Genomic DNA, 22,664 nt, shown 5'->3' on the forward strand with positions numbered 1-22,664 from the left:
ACGATCCCAGTTTCCGTCAAATATCATTAACACGTTCTATTCGTAAAAAAGAAAAAAATGAATAACATAATGTTAATTCTACTATTTCACTTTTAATTTAAAAATAAGTGGTTGTCAAACGTTCATAAATCTATTGTTAATCGCGACGTTCAGCACAATCGCGGTTAACAAAAATGTGGAAGATTGAATACGTGGAAATACGTTGCATTGAAAAGCCGCAGTCAAACAGATGAACGAGACAACATTGCGGAAGGCGTGGGAAGTCGGGTTCTCAATCCTTTCAGAAGAATTCCTTTGTGCTTTGATTTTTAAACCGTTCAAATATGTCACTGGCGCTCCACCTAGCACGTGAAATCGTTTCTGGCAAGATGACATACCGATGTCATTCGTTGCTTCACAATAGCAGACAACTTGACACGCATTTACTGCTACAGTGAAACTTGATATATTAACTCATTCTTGTAACTAATATTCTTTTTCTTGAGTTCTTTCAATCATATTGCATCGAATTGTTTTCGTGTTTGAATTAATATTCTTGAGAGTTCGTCAGCTGAAAATATTTATTTCAAAGATTCACCGTCTAAGAATATACATCGTTGCACTCTTCAAAAATTAATTACTGCAACGATTAATCATTTACGTTGGGTATATTGAAGATGTTTCACTTGATTTTGCAGATGAATATCATATATTTATTACATTTATAAGTAACACTGAAATACCTTCAGTGCTAAATAATTTATTCAAGTACTGTTGTAATTATTTAAGTTTCAAATATTGTTCGAATTAAAGATCTGTTGGAAAAAAGTAATAAAATGTTTTCTTGAATAATACAAGTGCATAAACTCTCACTGCGCATGCGCGTGACATAGCGTATGCGCATAATACATAAATCTTATATTTTACTTTAGTAGTACAACTAATATAACGTAAAACATTTACATAGTCCCCATATTTCTTAAAATAATTATTTTAAATTGCTCCGACAGTAAAGAATTAACACAAGTAGTATTCTAATCACTCAAGTTTCAAATACTGTTACAGTTAAAGTATTTATTTATTTAGAAAAGATAACAGAATGTTTTCTTAAATAATACGAACTTGCATATATACTCACTGCGCATGCGCGAACCTATGGTGCATGCGCAGCGAGAGTCGAATATACTTTCATTAACCAAATATTAATAAATCTGAATTGCTTAAAATATACGATAAAAATATCATATTAAATTTTGTCTATTGTTAAAGAAACTTTAATTTTCTTTTTTCAAAAAAGGACTTGTCCCACTTTCAAAGCAATCGGCTCATATATTTAACTTTGACAACTGAACGTCGAATTATAGCTGTGTCGAATTATTCCAAGTTTACAGTATGCATGATCGAAGCAGAGGCGAGAAGCGATGAGATCGTGTTCCTGTGTGGGCGAATTACCACACGACTCGTACTAGAGGAGCTAGCTTGTACGATACACAAGCTTTCAATCCTAACAAAGCACCCTAAGTTACGTAACATGTATGTACTGGATGAATTTGAGTACGTAAATCCACTCGAACAATCTGATCGTAGGTTATGTATACGTATGTACATATACAGAAACACGTTTTTCATATAATTTAATTCCTTTGACATATTAAATGTAACTGACTCATTATTTATAGTATGATTTGCTTATGTCTACAAATAATTTATTAAAAGAACTGAAATGAACAATTTTAAATACATATTTGAAAAAACAAAAACTTGAAATATATATCATAAATAAATATTTAAAGAATTATAAAATTGAAATAAATATTCGAAGAACTAGAAGCTCAAAATAAATATTTGTAGGAATAGGCACTTGAGGTACATATATGAAGAAATAGACGCTTGAAGCACATACTTGAGGAACACTTGAAAATCCGTCGCGACGTGTGGGTTAACAACCGCTTCAAAAACTGAAGACACTACTTAAAAGTTATATTTGGAAATGGCTGGCTGTCGCCCTACTTAATTTTCCCGAGTAACCGAGGGTTAATCGGATCAAAGAACTTCTCCGCGACACGTTCCTGCTCGATTTAACGCGAAACTTTTCAAACTTCCCGCCATATTATTTTAGCGAACACGGCTGCGACCGTCAATTACTAAAATTCTGGATTGGAAAACTAATTATAAATTTTGAGATCATTTTTAACTTACATGATATCTGTTATTTTTATTGTTATTGTATGATTATAATTTGTTAATGATAAGTAAAAAGTAAAATGAGAAAGTTGATTAACGACAAATGATGAATTGATAATTATCTTGCATGGTAACACTAGAATGTATTGTAATAATATTATACAGTAAAGTAGATTCTATAATCTTGTACAATGAAGTAAAGTACATTGTATAATAATAGTGTAGAATAAACAATAATATAGCGCATTAAGTTGCAATAATATTCCACAATAAATTGTAATAACGCTGCATAATAAGTAGCAACAACGCTGCAGAATAAATTGCAATAAAATTTCACAATAAACTGCAATAACACTGCACAATATATTACAGTAACATTGTACAGTAACATTATGTAAATGTAGATTCAGAATGATTTACAATCATAAAAATATTTGTGTAAAAGAATTCAACGAAAGTAGAATAACATTATGTAAAACCATTGTATGATAAAATACAGTAGCACTGTATAATAAAGCACAAAAACATTTCACAATGAGGTACAATAATATTGTACATTAAGCATAATATGCATAATGACATTGTATGATAAAGTACAAGAATATTGCACTACGGTAGAGTAACATTATACAAAAAGCACAATAATATTTTGTGTTAAGTACATTATACAATAACATTGCAAAAAAAAAGTAAATACTACACTGTAAACTAAAATAGAATATTACAGAAATTCATGTATAAATAAGCATAAACAAATTCTTTGTAAATAAATGTAACTATTAACAAATAAAATTCAGAAAAAAATTTGAAAGTTTCAATATATTAAAGTTTCTCAAATATTTATTAAATAATGCACATCATGTTTTCAATGATGTTAATAGAAGTTCTAATCCAAAACCTTAAGAAATGCTAATGGAACTGTTTCACATGAATCAATTATAAACGGTACCTCCGCAGTACGAAATGCATATTATATCGTAAAATGATTCGACGTAGTGAGAAAAGAATAAATTCTCACCTACGAGCCTTCTCATTTTTATTTTCGAGTCAATTCGGTGACATCGCGAAATTTTCGAGGATGTCCGCAATACGGTGCCATAATTATTCAATTATTTACCACGAAACGACAGCGTCCGGAAGAAAATCGTGACGTTTCGCAAAAGCTAGGTTAGAGCGACATTCAAACTGTAACAGGGGGCGCCCAATTGTAAACGGGCCCCCAAATTGCGTCGCCGAAATACATTAGCATAATACGGACAAAAACATCCGTCTTCATTTCATTAAATACATCACGAAGATTGAGTTTCTTTTACTTAACAAAATTGCTCGTTAAAAGAAATTCTTCGACAACAGATATCGATTTGAATAATATGACATTCATGATGCGGTACTTATCAATTAATGTATGATTACGTAAAGTGGTTTAAAGCCTCCGTAATTGGAACGCATACCGTATTACGTGAAACGAAAGCACCGTTTCCGTATTACGTTCAATTACACTGTGTAACATGAGGCAAGCAACAGTTTTCGAACGCGTAAAAATGTGTTTGATACAGCGTCACTTAGCAAGAATGTCATTCAGAAAGCACAGAGAGCTCGAATATGGAAAGGAGAACGTTCTCGGTAGGGGACTCGGAGGCGAAACAAGCATATTTAAAGCGTAGGCTGCACCAGCCTGATCCTTATGGATCGTACACATCGGTTAAGACTGTTCATAAACAGAAATAATATTGTATAGTCATTGCAACGAAGTAGCAAGCTTGCAATGTCCTTCAAATGTCAGGGAGCATAGTACTCATTGGATAATTCCCTGCTAGCAGGGCTCTAAGGTACTTTCCAGGCTTCTGATAGGCATTTTTAAATTTTTTAGATATATTTTTACATTTTTGAATTTTTATATTTCCACAATTTTAAATTTCTTAATTTCTAGAATTCTAGATTTGTGAATTTTCAAGTTTTCAAATTTGTAGATTTGTAAATTTGTAAATGTGAAAATTTGATATTTAAAATTCTTCACTTTCCAAATTCCTAAATTTCTAAATTTTCAAATTTCCAAATTCCCAAATTTCCTAATTTCCTAATTTCCTAATTTCCTAAATCCCAAAATCTCTAAAGTCCCAAATCCCCAAATTGCCAAATTCCCAAATTCCTAAATTCTCAAAGTCCTAAATTCCTAATTTCCTAAACCCCTAAATCCCTAAATTTAAAAAACAAAAAATTGACTATCTCACATTTTAAAAATCCAAAAATGAAAAACCTTGAAACGCATATCCTTACATTAATAATTTTTATAAACGTTACCACCTCAATTCAGTGCACTTGACATACTTTGTTCTAGATTGTTCCGCCGCGTAATTGAACGCAAGCTGTACAACGGCCGCCATTGTGGACGCAGCATTACAAGAGTTATTTTGTCCGAAGGCGACCAACACAGCTTAGTGACTTAGCAAATCACAGAGGACAATAGCGAAGATTTAATTACTCACTTTCTAACGTGTTTCGAAGTACATAATCGTAGCTATTGTTCATTGCTAACCAGGCTATAGAAAACAACAAGATTCAGCTTGGTCGTTGTTCACCTTCGCAACTATTTCCTTTATGCAACGGTTCATTTATCTTAATCGTCCTCGTGTTTTATTGATTGTAATCGATCTTTGTGTGCGAGGAATGTAACTGTCTTTTATGTTTTTGATAAACTACTAGTTTATAACATAATAAGTGTCTTGTAGAAGTTCGAAATATCAGGAGTCATATACTGTTTGATGGCTTGAAAGTAGTAATAAATAAATGGTACTTGTGGTAAATGTATGAGAATTTTTAATTTCAAGCTTATAGAAAAAGTGTTTAGTAATTTTAGAGAAATATTATAAAAATACTTAAAATTATATTATAAAAATAATATAAAGATAGTGTAAAAATATTATAAAATAATTGTTTATATGATTATTGCAAAAATATTATGGAAATATTATTATTTATGTAATTATTGTGAAGATATCTTACATATGATTATTGTAACAATATTATGAAAATATAATTTTTTTAAATATTTGTATAAATTAATATAATTGTATAAAATATTACTGATAAAATTACTGTAAAAATATTATAAGAATATTATTTCCAAAAATGTCACCATAGAAATATTACAAGGATGTTATAAAAGTATGTATAAAATTACTATAAAAATATAATATCTAAAAAAATTACCATAAAAATATAATATCACTTTAGAAATATTATAAAAATATAATTTGTAAGATTAGTTAAAAAATAAATTAAAAAATGTTACTAACATAACATTTGAAAGTTCACTACTCTATCGGTTCTTGGAATCATACTAACACCGTAGTTCCAACAATGTAACATGTAGAATTAAATGAAAGAAAACAAAGAAACCTTGCAATGATGCAGGGAAACTCTGCAATCCGCATTCGAAGCACGCAATCCTATTATCATCGATCAAATGTAAGCAACTGTTCAACTCTTGCTTCTCCGCGAGTAACTATCGACAAATGATAAAACTACGATTGAAGAAACCATAACATCACATAAAAACTCTTAACACTTTAATTGCGCTGCAATAAATTCGTCGAAACTCAATTACTTTAATTGTTATGTACAATTTCTTTACATTGAGATCCCTAAATTATCTTTAAATACTTAAATCATTTTACTTTCATTAATCTTACAATAATCTGTACTTCAACTGTAAACTTCGCAGAAAATGAGGTTAGGTTAAATGTGTCGTACTTACTTTAATGGAACCCCGTTAAAGATGTAAGGATATTAAACACATTTAATCTAACACGTGTAATTATTAATAACACTTTAACTAATAATATATTTGATATAATACTGTAATTTAAACAAAACTTCATAAGGTACAGAAATGCGTTTCGTACGCGCACTTGTCAATCGACTTCGATCTTTTTTAGTACTTCATGTTATACTACCAACCTTAAACCTGATTTACAATTAAAATCTCTTACAACTCTTTTGAAATATTTTGTACATTTCTTGAAGGAACTGCATTAATATTATTTAGTTATTCTTAAGATATTTCACTAAATTTTTTCTTAAAACAGAAGAAGATTTTTATATTAATATAAGATTGTATTAATATAACCTCTAATTATTCATTAACCCTAACCGTCATCAGAATAACATACATGACACATTGAGACGTTTAAAACTACCGCCATTAAAAATATTTCTTACAAAGAAGCTACTTATTATTTTAACCTGAATAAAATTATAAATATTCTTTAAAAGTTATTTCAACATATTTCACAGCTAATTTCAATAAATTTTAACGGTGAATATGAAAAAAAAATTTTTAATTATATCTCAGGTGATTTTTTATTTCAAGTTGAAAGTAAGTCGTCAAATTTTTTTAAAAAAATTGTTGAAACGGGAGGTTTGGAACGAATCGGAGATTTTTCTCGAATTTCTGAAAAATATAGCACACGCTTTAGGTTCAAATGATGGAGTAGCCGGTCATTAAACTCTTGTAGCTTGTTCTCGTAGAGAGCGTGGGCATCGAACTTCTTTTGGAAACTCGATATTTATAGAAATGCAATAGGTTGACGTCATTCTGTGACTGCACCTTTAGAAGCATCCTTTTCGGTGACACGTGTATTCCTGCGTAATCCTGACAATTGTAACAGTGATCGAAAATCGTGTAAGAAAAGATATATTTGATATATGGCCGTCAATCTATTGGCTATACAATATGGCTACGAGATGTCTATATTAATAGTGTAGGCTATTACACTAATACACCAATTACACTAATAGTGTAATTAGTACACTGTATACTAATATCTGAAAATGCTGAGTTGAGGATTTCTTAAATACCTTAAATTTTCAAATACTTAAATTTTCTTTCAAATTTAAAAAAGAACAAATTTAGAATTTTGGAAATATCAAAATTTCAATTTGTGAATTTTTACAAGATGAAAATGTGCATTTGAAAATTTTGGAAATATAGAAATTCGAATATTGAAATTTGGGAATTTTTAAAATTTAAATTAGTGAAAATTGAAAATATGAACATTCGAAAATTCACATTAAAAAATGTAGCAAATATGAAAATATATATTTGCGAAATTTAAAATAGAAAAAATTGAATATCTGGATTCGTGAACTTTTCAAAATACGAAAATTTGAGTTCCTGAATTTTCAAAATATCACAACTTGAATTTCGAAAATATAAAAATTTCTAAATTTGAAAACAGCTCAATTAAAAACTTTGAAATTCACAATTTCATTTTTAAAATTTAATTAAAAAGATTTATATATAACTTGATAATTTTTTACCGACACGTCTGGTCAGATCAAATGGATCTAATGCGATATTTAGTATCAGAAATTTTTAAAACAGGTGGAAGTAACACTATCGTTCAAAGTGTGTTACGGTTTGAAATACATATGTATATCGTTTAACATTACGTTTGTGGTAAGTTCTACTTCTACTGTTTCTTTTATTTACACTCCGTATTGCCAATATGATGGGTTAATAACTAATCTGATATCTCAAAACGGTTTATAAATAGTTTTATAAAACGCAATTTTTTGTAGAAATTAATTTTTGTATTGGTATGAGTTAATGTAATTTGTAGTTACTCGTGTGTTCCTTTTAGAAATTGTGAAAGTTTCAAATTTGAATTTTCTGAAATTTTGAAGATTTCACCTTATGAAATTTTCAAATTTCTATATTGAGAAATCTTCAAATTTAGAAATTCTGAAATTCCCTAATTTTTCAAAATTCTTCGAACCTCCAAATTTAAAAATTTCGAAATTTTTCAAAGGTTCAAATTCTTGAATTTCTAAATTCCTTAAATCTTCAAATTTCGAACTTTCTAAATTCCCCAAATCTCCAAATTCTGAAATTACCAAATTCCCCAGATCTCCAAATTCCTAAATTCCCAACGTCCCTAGATTTCCAAGTTCTTACATTTCCAACTTCAGAAATTCACCAGACTCCAAATTCTGAAATCCCCAAATTCACCAGATCTCCAAATTCCTAAATTCCCAAATTCCCTAGATTTCGAAGTTCTTAAATTTCCAACTTCAGAAATTCACCAGTCTCCAAATTCTGAAATCCCTAAATTCCCTAAATTTCCAAATTTTGAAATTCCTAAATTTCAAAGTTCTTAAATTTCCAACTTCAGAAATTCACCAGACTCCAAATTCTGAAATCCCTAAATTCCCAAATTCCCTAGATTTCCAAGTTCTTAAATTTCCAACTTCAGAAATTCACCAGACTCCAAATTCTGAAATCCCTAAATTCCCAAATTCCCTAGATTTCCAAGTTCTTAAATTTCCAACTTCAGAAATTCACCAGACTCCAAATTCTGAAATTCCTAAATTCCCCAAATTCAGAAATTTCCAAATCCCCAAATAACCAAAATTCCCCAAATTCAGAAATTTCCTAATCCCCAAATAACCAAAATTCCCCAAATTCAGAAATTTCCAAATCCCCAAATAACCAAAATTCCCCAAATTCCCCAAATTCAGAAATTTCCAAATCCCCAAATAACCAAAATTCCCCAAATTCCCCAAATTCAGAAATTTCCAAATCCCCAAATAACCAAAATTCCCCAAATTCCCCAAATTCAGAAATTTCCAAACCTCTAAATTGCCCAAATCTCCAAATAACCAAAATTCCCCAAATTCCCCAAATTCAGAAATTTCCAAACCTCTAAATTGCCCAAATCTCCAAATAACCAAAATTCCCCAAATTCTCCAAATTCCCTAAATTTCCCAAATTCCCCAAGTTTCCCAAATTTCCCAAATTCCCAAAATTTCAAAATTCTTAAATTCCCCAAATTTTCCAAATTCTCCAAATTCTTAAATTTCCAAATTCTCCAAATTCTTAAATTTCCAAATTCCCCAAATATGTAAATCAAAATTCTTCAAACTTCCAAATCCAAAAGTCCCAATTCCCAAAATTGCCCAAACCTAAAATCAAAACCTGAAATAGCAAACTTGAATGCAATAAAAAATTATAATCTCTAGAAAGATGATTGAATAATATTATAGTACAAAAGTATGTATATACTTGAACGTCCTATGCAGTACCGAGTTCAAGCTAAAAATTCCTTTGATGAGAAATTTGCCTGCTATGTACACCGAAGGGAGTGTCCGTCTCGAACATGACAATGGACACCATGAAATAATGCACTTGCACGTAACACGGTAGCATGTCATTTCAATCGTGTAATTCTGCATTAACCTGCACGCTGCGAATACAAATTAAACGCACGCGATTTGCATCATTAATCGTTTTAACGAGAGTGTTGTATACGATTTACGATTTCTCACCCTCATTGCATCTTTTATTTAGGGATAGTATTGTTCGGTACGAAAAGAAGGGTCGCATATAAGGATCATCTTCTTTAGCGAAGAGAAGTGATAAAATAATATATCTATTATAATTTAAGATTTTCATTTATATTTTACTAATTTAAAATTTATTTTTGACTAGATGCATTGGCGACCGCCTGATAAAAAATAAGAAAGATAGTCGATGTATTAGGGTGTAATGGTAAAAAAAAACGATAATTTCTAAGATATTTTAAGTTTCTTTTTTAACATAGTATGCCATCTTTGACATTGACAAGTGAATAAATTATTTCCTTATTTCAATAACATCTCTTTATTTAGATTAAAAATTAAATAAATTGAATTAAATAAAAATTAATTTCACTTTGAATATAACATATTATCATTGCATTTTGGGATTTTATTAATTTTTGTTTCTGTTTAAATTTTATTGAAAAAATTCGTTGAATAAAGATTGATATTATTCAATTATATATTTATTGAATTTTAAAAAATGTTTTTTAAAGAAAAGATGTGACCAAGAAAATTATTAACAGCTATTAATAAAACTGTATTAAATAAATTTTGTTAAATAAGATAAAAATTAATGTTACTTTGAGTAGATGATAAAAATTAAAAATTATAAAAATTAATTATAAAAATTAATCATAACAATCACAGGTGATAAATATTTTAATCGTCAGTCATAGATTTTATAATGATTCGTAATAAAAACATTATTTAATAAATTATATTAACTTCTACACTATATTTTCTTAAAATTATTAATATTTTCTAATATTTAATTAAAGCTCTGTTTTAATATTGTATCGTGCAGAAAATGTTTAATAAAATTATTTTGTATCTAATAATTTAAATTAATTATAATAATACTATCTTGTTAAATATAATTAGTAATACATGTTATATTTACAAATTTTCATATTCTCAAGATAATTTTATTTAAAATCGTTAGTTTTACGACATTACATACTAAAATGAAAAAATGATAACATAAAAGGAAAATTTAAAAAAATTTACGATTCGGGTACTCTATTGCCCTCTACAGGCGATTAATATAGTTTGTCTTGTTCATTCTCCAAAGCTTATTATGATATTAAAAAACAGATATCTAATGCAATAATTTTAATTAATATAATTAATTCTAACTGCATAATGTACAAAAAGTATCTATATGAATAAATAATTGATATAAATAAATAAAAATGACAGGACTCTGCTACAATTTAATTAAAGTAGAACTTTCAATTTATACAACAAAACAGTTTAAAAATATTTCAACAATTCCTCTTATTATTAATGAATAATAAATTACCTACAAACTAAAAAATAAATATAAAAATAATTTATTGAAATACAATATTGATCGGTATGGATCCATTTATCCCTAAAATATCAACTGTCGGTACACTGAACAAAAAACCATTACCTTTTCTATTTTACCGACTGTCGATAAATTCGCTAATTTATTTATCTACTCAGCAAAGACATAAACCTCAATTTACATACACATATAAATTCATAAATGTTTAATTTATAAACTAACAGTATTATACATTAATTAATTATGGAAATATTAGCCTTAATCTTTAGTATATATTACAAAGAAAAAAATAAGTAATTACATTTAATATTAATATAACTCTGTTCTATTTCATGTGAGTTAAATATTTAGACACTGTGATAATTAATACAAAATGTTAAAAAGTAACAAACTAACTGGATTATTAGTAGGTTAATCCTCAACTAACATATTTTAGAAAAGCAATGTGAACAATTTCTTTTATACATATAAGTTTTTAATGTGGAAGTAGCACTGTTTTATCATTCTTAATTTTAATTTTATATTTGTAAAACATAACCTTAAATTAAATATCACATTTTAGTGTTACAATAAATGTTAAAATATAATAAATTATGGTTTGAATATATATGCTACTATTTAATATACAACAGAATTTTGAAGTTAAAAAACTTATAAAGTTAAATATTTATCTTTGACAAAGGTGAACCTAACCTTACCACAGACGTTAGGTTAGCACAATATTGTTGCAAATGTACAATCAAAACTAGTTTATAACAAGTTCATAAATTTGAAATAAAGAATTAGATACTACTGTTTTAATTTAGAACAAAGGAAGCAGAGGTGTAATTCTGACAAGGCTAAACCTAACCTCACCATACAAGTTAGGTTAGCATAACATAATTGCATTTGTAGAACCAAAACTAGTTTATAAGTATCTAACATTAAAATAAAGAATCACTACCTTGCATTTTTAGTTAAAACAAAGGAAACAGAGGTTCAATTCTGACAAGTTCAAACCTAACCTTACCATATGAATTAAGTTAGCAAAATATTGCTGCAAATATGGAATCAAAATTAATTTACAGCAACAAGTATCTAAAATTAAAATGAAGAATTAGCAACTTGCATTTTAATATGCAAAAAAAAAAATACAAATTTGAATCTAACGAAATTAAACCTAACCTTACCACACAGGTCAGCTTAGCAAAATATTATTGCAAATCAAAACTGGTTTACGAAAATGAGTTTTAAGTTTGAAACAGACAACTGGAAATTGTAACGTTAAAAAATGTCTTAAAAGACAATTGTTTCAAAGTAAAACACGAGTTTTCTCATGTTAATGTATCTGAACAATATCTCACTCGAATGTCTAGGACAAAGAATCCATTCATACAGAAATATACATAACGATAATACCGTTAAGAAAGAAATTACAAACAAACATAAATTAAGAGGTTTAACGAGGAAAAATAAGATTGTACGGAAATACATTTTATCAAATTGTTCAAGTGTTCCCTCGTTATTTTCTTGCTATCTTCAGAGAAACGGGAGATACGATTCGACCCAATTACAGGACGCACCCTGCGTATTTTTGTATCACGCCCATCTTATTATACGTTCCAAACGGAATGCACTGTGTTTACTGACACATATTTCTCGGTACCTACGAGGTGTGAACAAAAAACTATGTATAACACTTGTTATAAAGACACGCAATATTTAATAAATGGAAAAACTCGTTGTATAATGTGCTTAGCTGTTCCGTGAAACAGAGAGAAATTATGTTGAATTTCTTTATGAATATGTTTTTTTAATTTTCAAAATTTTAGCTTTGCAATTTTTTTTTATTTTTTATTTTTAGAAATAGATAATTTAACAGATTTTTGAATTCCTTAAATTTCTAAATAATTACATTTTCAAATTTCTAAATTCCTCAATTACGAAATTACCAAATTCCCCAATTTTCAAATATCCCAAATTCCAAATTCCCCAATTACAAATTTTCCAATTTCCAAATTCCCCAATTACCAAATTCCCCAATTACCAAATTCCCCAATTACCAAATTCCCCAATTACCAAATTCCCCAATTACCAAATTCCCCAACTTGCAAATTCCCCAACTTCCAAATTCCCCAATTACCAAATTCCCCAAATCCCGAATTCCCCAAATCCCAAATTCCCCAAATCCCAAATTCCCCAAATCCCAAATTCCCCAATTACCAAATTCCCCAAATCCCGAATTCCCCAAATCCCGAATTCCCCAAATCCCGAATTCCCCAAATCCCGAATTCCCCAAATCCCAAATTCCCCAAATCCCAAATTCCCCTAATCTCAAATTCCCCAATTACCAAATTCCCCAACTTGCAAATTCCCCAAATTCCCCAATTACCAAATTCCCCAAATCCCGAATTCCCCAAATCCCAAATTCCCCAAATCCCAAATTCCCCAATTACCAAATTCCCCAAATCCCGAATTCCCCAAATCCCGAATTCCCCAAATCCCAAATTCCCCAAATCCCCAATTCCCCAAATCCCAAATTCCCCAAATCCCAAATTCCCCAAATCCCAAATTCCCCAAATCCCAAATTCCCCAAATCCCAAATTCCCCTAATCTCAAATTCCCCAATTACCAAATTCCCCAATTACCAAATTCCCCAAATCCCGAATTCCCCAAATCCCGAATTCCCCAAATCCCGAATTCCCCAAATCCCGAATTCCCCAAATCCCGAATTCCCCAAATCCCAAATTCCCCAATTACCAAATTCCCCAAATCCCGAATTCCCCAAATCCCGAATTCCCCAAATCCCGAATTCCCCAAATCCCGAATTCCCCAAATCCCGAATTCCCCAAATCCCAAATTCCCCAAATCCCAAATTCCCCAAATCCCAAATTCCCCAAATCCCAAATTCCCCAAATCCCAAATTCCCCAAATCCCAAATGCCCCAAATCCCAAATTCCCCAAATCCCAAATTCCCCAAATCCCAAATTCCCCAAATCCCAAATTCCCCAACTCCCAAATTTCCCAAATCCCCAAATTTAAGAATTAAATATTTGAGAATTGAAAAATTGAAAATTGAAAATTTGAGAATTGAACACTGGAAAATTGAACACCTGAGATTTGAAACATTCAAAATTAAAAATGTAAAAATTAGAAATCTAAATACTAAAAATTTGAGAGTTGAATATTTGAAAATTGAAATGGTACTACATTGTTATTTTACTATTGCATTAATTTCCACTATACCACCATTTTACTATTCCATTAAATTAAAAAATTTGTTAAGAAAATTCTCTCGAAATTCGTGTCAACTTTCATCTCGATGAAGTATTAATTTATTTTTCGATTTCACTTCAATCCGAAAGCAAATGTGCACAACTAGTAGGTTTAGCGTTAAACAATCCACTCGAACGATCAAACAAATCGATAGTTCTGTACGACCAAAAATCACATAATACGATTACCCTCGCGATGTAATCGTTCAGTTATTAAGGGATTCCGGTTTTCGATTCTCGGTTGAAAGGTGGTATTACAGAACGAGCAAGTCAGCAGATGTACCGTTAAGCGATTACTATGCCACTGCACTGCCAACTGGAATGTGGGTGGAAAGCATTCGTCCCTGCTCTATTGTCTTTTTCTCTTCTCGTGTGCCTAGAAGTGCCGAGCAATCTCTTCATCTTTCACTTTTTTCCGCGTGCTTAAACGTCCCTTCTTTTTCTAGCAGACACACGTCCTTGTCCGTTACTCTTTCGTCTTGTTTCTCGTTTATTTTTAACGGGAGATCTCAGCGTTATGCCTCGAAAATGCGGCAGCCTCGTGGGAATTTTTTTACCGTGAATAGCAGCGTTTAGAAGTACGGTACTTAAACTCGCGTTTTTAATCGTTCGGGATAAGCGTTGGGAGAAAATTGTTATGGCCACTTTGAAATTCATGGATGCGTGTTTAGTATTCTCTTAGAACCGCATGAACGTGGGTATTATAAATTTCGTAAATGTAGAAATTTTTATTTTTGTAAACCTGCATATTATAAATTTTAATTTCTGAAACCGGAAATATAAATTCTAATTTTTGTGACTGCAGGCACTATCAATTTTAATTTACAATTTTAACAATTAAATTAAGCACTAAATTTTTGAAGGATCAAATAAACTAAATATTAAATTTGTAAATAATTGAATATTGAATTATATATTACTTCGTAAATAATTGAATGTTAAACTGAATATTAAATTTTTAATTTTAATTATTAATTTTTTGTTATGTAACAATTATTCTAAAATAAAAATTAACTCCATACTCAGTTATGTAGAAAAATAAGAATATATCATAATATTTATCGTTTAAAAATTATATGTATTATATTATTATTATGTTACAAAAATAATTTTTATTATAGACAAAAAAATTATCTATAAAAGCCATATGTACATATAGTAAGAATGATATATTAACAACATAATGCAGTAAAAAGTTAATCCTTTTAATGGCATCACCTTTTCAATATATGCACGTGTTAAAATGTTTCCGCTAATATGCAACGCAACTAATCAATTAGACACGCTCAAGGAAATTGACGGAAAACGTCAGATCACTAGTCTCTAACTTTCTACAAGATACCATCACCTAAATTCCTGAAAGTAACGTTTTACCAGCAACGCTTCACGAACTATATTTACGACAGCAAAAATGATTTAACCGTGTTCCATAACTTTTCTGCCTTCGCCTCTCCTATCTAGTTATTTTTCACGCTCGAACTTTTACTGGCACTCAACAAAGTTAAATCTGCATACTTCTTTAATACCTTAGAAGCAACTTTGAATTATAGGATGTCCATCTTTAGCGTTTAATTTAATTTTGATAATTTGATTTTAAACTGCATGATGTGAAAATTGTAATGATTAATATTGTTGCAATTCTATATAGCGAAATGACCTTTTGATATCTAACGTTTTGAATTTGTAGTTTCGAATACAAAATATATTTGTCTTATATTTACAATGACAAAACGTTGCTAACTTTTTTTATTTTTAGTTCTTTCTTTACACAACTTTTTTTATTTTTAGTTCTTTCTTTACACAACTTTTTTTACCATATTCGTGACATTTTTCTGATTAAAATGACACCAAACACGACGTAATTCGGGGCATATTTACTTGTAATAACTTACAGAAGTAAAATCCTCGAAATCATAAAACCATAGATTACGATTACGACTGTCAGACGTATCACGTGATTATCCGAATACCATCGAAGAAAAACGGAATTACCCGAGGTGTCATTACTCGCCCGCGTACCGCGAATCTTACTACACTAAAGCTTCGATATTAACAGAACGCTTGAAAATACAGTTAAATATATTTCGAAATACGTCGTGTGTGGGCTCAATTTAATCAGCAAAATGTCACAAATATATGGGTAAGAAATTTCATAACAAAAATATTAAAAATAAAAAAGTTCTTGCACTAAAATTGTTCCAACGATATGCTACTGTTTGTTTACGTTCTGTCATCTTTCACGCTCACTGTTCTTTTTTACGTTCGGCAAACTTCGGTCAATGACGGAACTACACGAAAGTTCAGTCTCCAAATATTCGTTTATATCGAGACTTTATACAGATTTTTGAAAAGTAATATAATTAATTGACACAATAATCTGTCAAAACCTATTGTAAAAAAGAAATATAAAAACAACTTGAAGTCGTAACAAACATAACCTTAAAGATTAATTTCTGTTTACCATAATATTTACTCGACGAGTCAGTTTAACCTTTTGACAATTTCGCGTACCATTAATAGCATAAATATCGCCTTATAGCGAAATACGATCGACTTTGGCGACACACGTGTTACAAATAATGATATTTCTATAACAAAATCGAAGTTTTGAATAAACAATGAAGGACTCACCATGTTCTGATGAAAACGCAAACTGCCGGACCGTCGAAGAGTGCCACCACGAATATTCGCTGCTGCAAGTTCGACCTGACGACCGTCGCTACCACCTCGTCTCGACAATTCCGACAATTCTGCAACCGGTTGCACCTGCAAACATGAAAATATCCACCATGATTATTCGTATTTTTCTCACGAGCTTTCGAGTATAAAATTACAAAGTTACGGTGGAAAACACGCAATTCGCGAAACGTATACGACCGCCCGTATCGATACTGAACAGCGATTGTAAACAGCCATCGCATATACTTGAAATTGATTAAATTTCGATACACGAGATTTAATTGAATATCTGATTGTTGCATACCAAATGACGGGGTTTGAAAATGTAATCCACGGTAATCCGGTGATACTAAAGTTCCGTAAACATATAGCAGTATTAGTATACACATTTAGGTTGAACGGTCGAGAGATCCTTAACGCAATTTTAACAGGAATTTATTTAATCAACATTTGAGAACCTTTGCAATTATATTTAGGTATGTTCGTAGCAACAATTTGAATTTTTGTTATAATTTTATGCTGTTTAGGTAACATTAGAAATCTGTACATCGGATTTTACTGACTTTCAAATTTGCAAATTCTAAAAAATTTCTAATGCGTTTAAATTCCCCAGATTTTCAAATTATAAGATTTCAAAATTCCCCAGATTCCCAAATCTCAAAGGTTTCTAAATTCCCCAAATTTCAAGAAGACTAAAATCCCCAGATTTCAAGAGTACAAAATTCCCTAAATTCCTCGATTTTCAAAATTCCCCAGATTCTTAAATCTCAGTTTCTAAATTCCCCAAATTTCAAAAGTATTGAATTTTATAAATTCTGAAATTGTAACATTTCCAAATTCCCCAGATTCTGAAATTGTAAAATTTCCAAATTTCCCACATTTTCAAATTGTAAGATTTCAAAATTCCCCAGATTCTCAAATTGTAAGATTTCAAGATTCCCCAGATTTTCAAATTGTAAGATTTCAAAATTCCCCAGATTCCCAAATCTCAAAGGTTTCTAATTTCCCCAAATTCCTAAATTTCAAAATTTCTAAATTCCCTAAATTTTCCGAATTCCCCAGATTCTCAAATGTTAAGGTTTCTAAATTTTCCAAATCCCCAAATTGGAAAAGTATTAAATTCCCCAAATTTTCAAATTGTAAGATTTCGAATTTCCCCAGATTCCTCCGAATTCCCTAACTGTCAAAATTTGTAACTTTTGTAAATTCCCTAAATTCTTAAATCCCCAAATTGTAACTTTTCCAAATTCCCCAAAATTCCAAAATCTCCAAATTCGCCAAATTCTCACATCACCAAATTTCCAAATCCCCAAATTCAAAAATATATTACACAAATACCAACACATGTATCGAGATCCCATTCTCCTTCCCCCACGCCGCCATTTTTCCCCAGAAAAGTCTCCCACGCTCCCCGACATACAGCAACGAGTCATCGAAACGCCGATATAAGAGCTAACTGTAAAACACTCGGACACGAACGTACGCATTTTCAATAGTAATCAACTAAATAACGGACGAAGAGTATGGCAGTACATCTAGTTTCTATGCGCGTGCATACGTTCGAGAAAATTAAGGCGGGCCCCATAATAACGATCAGGGTACAGGAAACAGGATGTTGACCGAGAGAACACCTGCGAACGGTACCTAGCGCTGCATAAGTATGTAAATCACGTTAGGTTGTTTCTGCTATGCCTAGACATCATAACTGTTACACGAAAAATTTGAATGTTTGCGGTTAAATAAATCTCTAGTTATCGATAACGATTGGTTACTGGATAATAAATGAGGATATATGTTGACTGATGGGGTGGCAATATTAGATTTCCGGTGTCGATAATTGTTATTAATGGTCGGGGAAAATTATGTCATTGATAATTAATGGTCGACAATAATCATAGTAATTTATAACTGTTATTAATGATAATAAAAATTAATGTATTTTAATCTTGTTGAAAAATATAATATATATTGAACAAACAAATAAAATTATAAAATATATTTTTTAATTAATTTTGTCTAAAATATTTGTTGTAAATATTAATTTGTATTTATATATTTTAATCTTGTTAAAAAATATAATATAATGAACATAAAAATAAAATAATAAAATATATTTTTTAATTAATAATAATTTTGTTAAAAATATTTGTTGTAAATATTAATTTATATTTATATATTTTAATCTTGTTAAAAAATATAATATAATGAACATAAAAATAAAATAATAAAATATATTTTTTAATGAATAATAATTTTGTCAAAAATATTTGTTATAAATATTAATTTATATTAATGTATTTCAATCGTGTTAAAAAATATAATATAATGAACATAAAAATAAAATAATAAAATATAGTTTTTAATTAATAATAATTTTATCAAAAATATTTGTTATAAATATTAATTTATATTAATTTATTTTAATTTTAATAAAAAATATATATTTTCATTGTGTTAATTATAGATATATTTTAATCCTATCAAAAAATCACATATTCCAATCCTGGCAAAAAATAATCATATTTCTATAATCATAATATAAATAAATTAATTATATTAATACATAATCATCACATTTTGAAAAATATCTTTAAGATTTTATTTACAGTGGCTTCCATATATATAAGAAAAATTCTTTATCGAAAGACTATTTGTACAAAAGAGTTTCTTTTCCTCTAAAGAAGTTTTCTTTTTCTTCGTTCGTAAAGAAAGAGAACCAGGGCATGAACCTGCACAAGACGCCTGCAACACTAATCGATACATCCTCTTGTTAAGCCTACAGCCCGAATTGGAAATGTTCCAAAGAAGAACCTAAACGAACCCGTACACTTTGTTCTTATATGTACAGCGGTGTTACACAACAGAGTTGTGGTAATATCTTTCTTATTTTAACCTGAGTCAATAACCGAGTATCCGGATGCAATGATCTCCGGTGTATTTATTTTTATCGAACTTCAAACATCGTACTACCGTCTGGTATACTGAGAAAACTATTTATTACTTTTTTGGTAGGAATGTTTTAACGAGTGTGGTAAAACATCTATATCTGTTCAAATGCTAATTTTAAAATTTTAAAATTTTGAAAATTGAAAAATTGAAATTTTGAAAATTGAACCTTTAAGAAGAAAAATTTAAATATTTGAAAAAGTTGTAAAATATGAACAATGAACAATGATCTCAAATTTTCCATTTTTCAAATTCCAAGTCCTTAAGTCCCCAAGTTCACAATTTCTCAAATTCCAAAATCCTAAAATACTAAAAACCCAAATTTCAAAATCCCCAGATCCCAAAACCCCCAATTCCCCAATTACAAAATCCCCAAATTAAAAAATTCTCCAATTCCGAAAGTCCCAAATTCCAAAATCCCCAGATCCCAAAATTCCCCAATTCCAATATCCCCAAATGTCAAAATTCTCCAATTCCAAAATTCTCAAATTTCAAAACCCCAAATGTCAAAATTTTCCAATTCCAAAATCCCCAAATTCCCAAATCCCCCAATTCCAAAACCCCCAATTCCAAAATTCCCAAATTCCAAAATCCCCCAATTCCAAAACCCCCAATTCCAAAATTCCCAAATTCCAAAATCCCCAAATGTCAAAATTCTCCAATTCCAAAATTCCCAAATACCAAAATCCCCAAATTCCAAAATCCTCAAATTTCAAAACTCCAAATGTCAAAATTCTCCAATTCCAAAATCCCCAAATTTCCAAATTCCCAAATCCCCCAATTCCAAAATTCTCAAATTCCAAAATCCCCAGATCTCAAAATTCCCCAATTCCAAAATTCCCAAATCCCCGAATCCTAAATTCCAAAATCCCAAAGTTCCCAAATCTCAAAATCCCCTAATCCCCAAATCCCCAAATCCCAAATCCCCGAATCTACAACTTCCTAAATTGCAAATATTTATATTCGCACGCCACTGTATTTCAAAACGCATAATCGTCTACGTCTCCAAATTTGAAATGTATACAACGAAAAAAAAAACAGGTTTAAATATGAATCATTTCCGGCCCGATTCGCAACAGACATGTGCGCCAATGCATAGAGCAACCGGATTATACTCTTTGGTCCCCTTTTAACGAATGTATTTATATTCATAACACACAAGAGAAGGAGAATAAAGCGAACGAATACGACACGCTCGTATTTTCAATTCTTGCAACACGAGCGTCCTGACATTTTTGGCATTCCATTGCTATGCCGCAAGGTCAAACGTCTTTCCCCTGCAGCTCGCTACAACTTATGCTGTTTTTACACTTTCGCACTCTTACGATCTAACATTACGTTCAATAAATATATAACCGGTGTCATTTTATTAATACATGCGTCGTATGTGATATACGTTTAATACTAATTCAATTTTTATTAACGTATAACGTAAATCAGACTGTCACTCGAAAATATATATTTTTGATATGTAAAATATTTATTTGCATAAATATATCAATTGCATTATATATTAATAATTAATATACAATGTATATTATATTAGAAAAATTATAATTATACATAAAAATTAAATAATAAAATTATATAATAATTTTGACACATATTTTTAAATATAAAATATATCAGGTATATTAAAATATAAATCAGATGTACTAATTATGAAATCTTTATAAAAAAGCATGTCCGTAATACGGTGCCATAATTATTCAATTATTTACCGCGAAACGACAGTGTTCGAAAGAAAATTGTGACGTTTCGCAAAAGCTAGGTTAGAGCGACGTTCAAATCACTGTAACCGGGGGGCACCTAAACGTAAACGGACCCCGAAATATGTCAACGACAAATGAATGTTCCCCGTAATACAGACAAAAATATCTTTTTTTCATTAAACACATCGCGAAGATTAAATATCTTTTACTTAAAATTATAATAATATAATTGTTCATTAAAAAGTATTGGAATAATGTGATCTATAAGTGTTCATAAAGCGTGCATTAGTACAACAAAACCGTCAACTAGTGGCGCTTCATTGATTCGCTACTAAATTCGCAATTATTGTACATTCTACTTTGTTCCACTATTCAAATGAGTTTCTACGTATCAAAATGTTACAACACGTGTTACAGTTTTAAAGGAGTTTGTCTTTAATACGTAAAGCAGTTATTCATCCTTAAGTGTTATTCTTATTATCCTTAAATACTATTTAACCCATTCACTGTCAACTACGACATATTTCGTAGTAAGCGTCTGTACTAAAACCGCCAACTACGAAATATCACGCTGTGTTTTTTTTTTTACTGTAAATCCAATTTACTACTATATTTACATCTAAATATTATTACATTTTATAAATCTATGTTATGTATTATACCTTATAAAATCTATATTTTCCTTAAAATAAAATGTGCAACGTAAAACGCCTTAAATTTGACAGGTAGTGAATAGGTTAAGTGAAGTGTTTCTGTGAATCATTCCTATCATAAAAGTACTGTTCAATAAACATCGATTTTGAAGAATGTAACATACATGTGGTATTTTTCAATTAATATACGATTGTCTCTCGAGGACGTACTTGTGTCATTCTCTAAAAAGCGAAAGATGTCGTCAGACTTGATAGATTATGATTGTTGTGGCGGTAAAAGTGAGAGCGTTCACAGGTATGCATAGTCGGTTCGAAAGGTGGAACGAGACCGGTGTTTCCCCGTTGATGTCCGCTTGGTTCATTGCCACTGCTGCACCGAATATAGGCGGCATCGTGACTCACGATCCATAATAAAACTATACTCGGACCAACAGTGTCGCATGAAAATAACTTCTTACCAAGAAACCTAACTGATCTTTCATTGTTCCTGGAAACTATTGACCGCCATTATGACGTCACGTGATCTCACGGTTTCACAACTCTACGTGCAATCTTGATGATACAATTGGTACTTCAGAAAAAT

At 30.1% G+C, this 22,664-nt stretch overlaps 1 protein-coding gene and 1 long non-coding RNA gene across 8 annotated transcripts in view; one reads left to right on the plus strand and one right to left on the minus strand.

Moving 5' to 3' along the window:
* LOC100883300 (Myosin heavy chain-like) overlaps positions 1-22,664 on the minus strand; it is a 132,067-nt gene that overhangs the window by 87,053 nt on the left and 22,350 nt on the right. For all 7 annotated transcript variants that reach the window (XM_012294157.2, XM_012294155.2, XM_012294153.2 and 4 more), the window contains one exon: positions 16,723-16,857. In XM_012294157.2, coding sequence (XP_012149547.2) covers positions 16,723-16,857 — 135 coding nt within the window. The remainder of the gene's footprint in view (positions 1-16,722; positions 16,858-22,664) is intronic.
* LOC143265045 (uncharacterized) lies at positions 3,176-4,967 on the plus strand. The gene is made up of 2 exons (XR_013039141.1): positions 3,176-3,992; positions 4,502-4,967. It is a non-coding gene; the product is annotated as an uncharacterized LOC143265045 (long non-coding RNA).

This window comes from Megachile rotundata, chromosome 8 (assembly GCF_050947335.1).
Source record: "Megachile rotundata isolate GNS110a chromosome 8, iyMegRotu1, whole genome shotgun sequence".
NCBI classification, from domain to species: domain Eukaryota; kingdom Metazoa; phylum Arthropoda; class Insecta; order Hymenoptera; family Megachilidae; genus Megachile; species Megachile rotundata.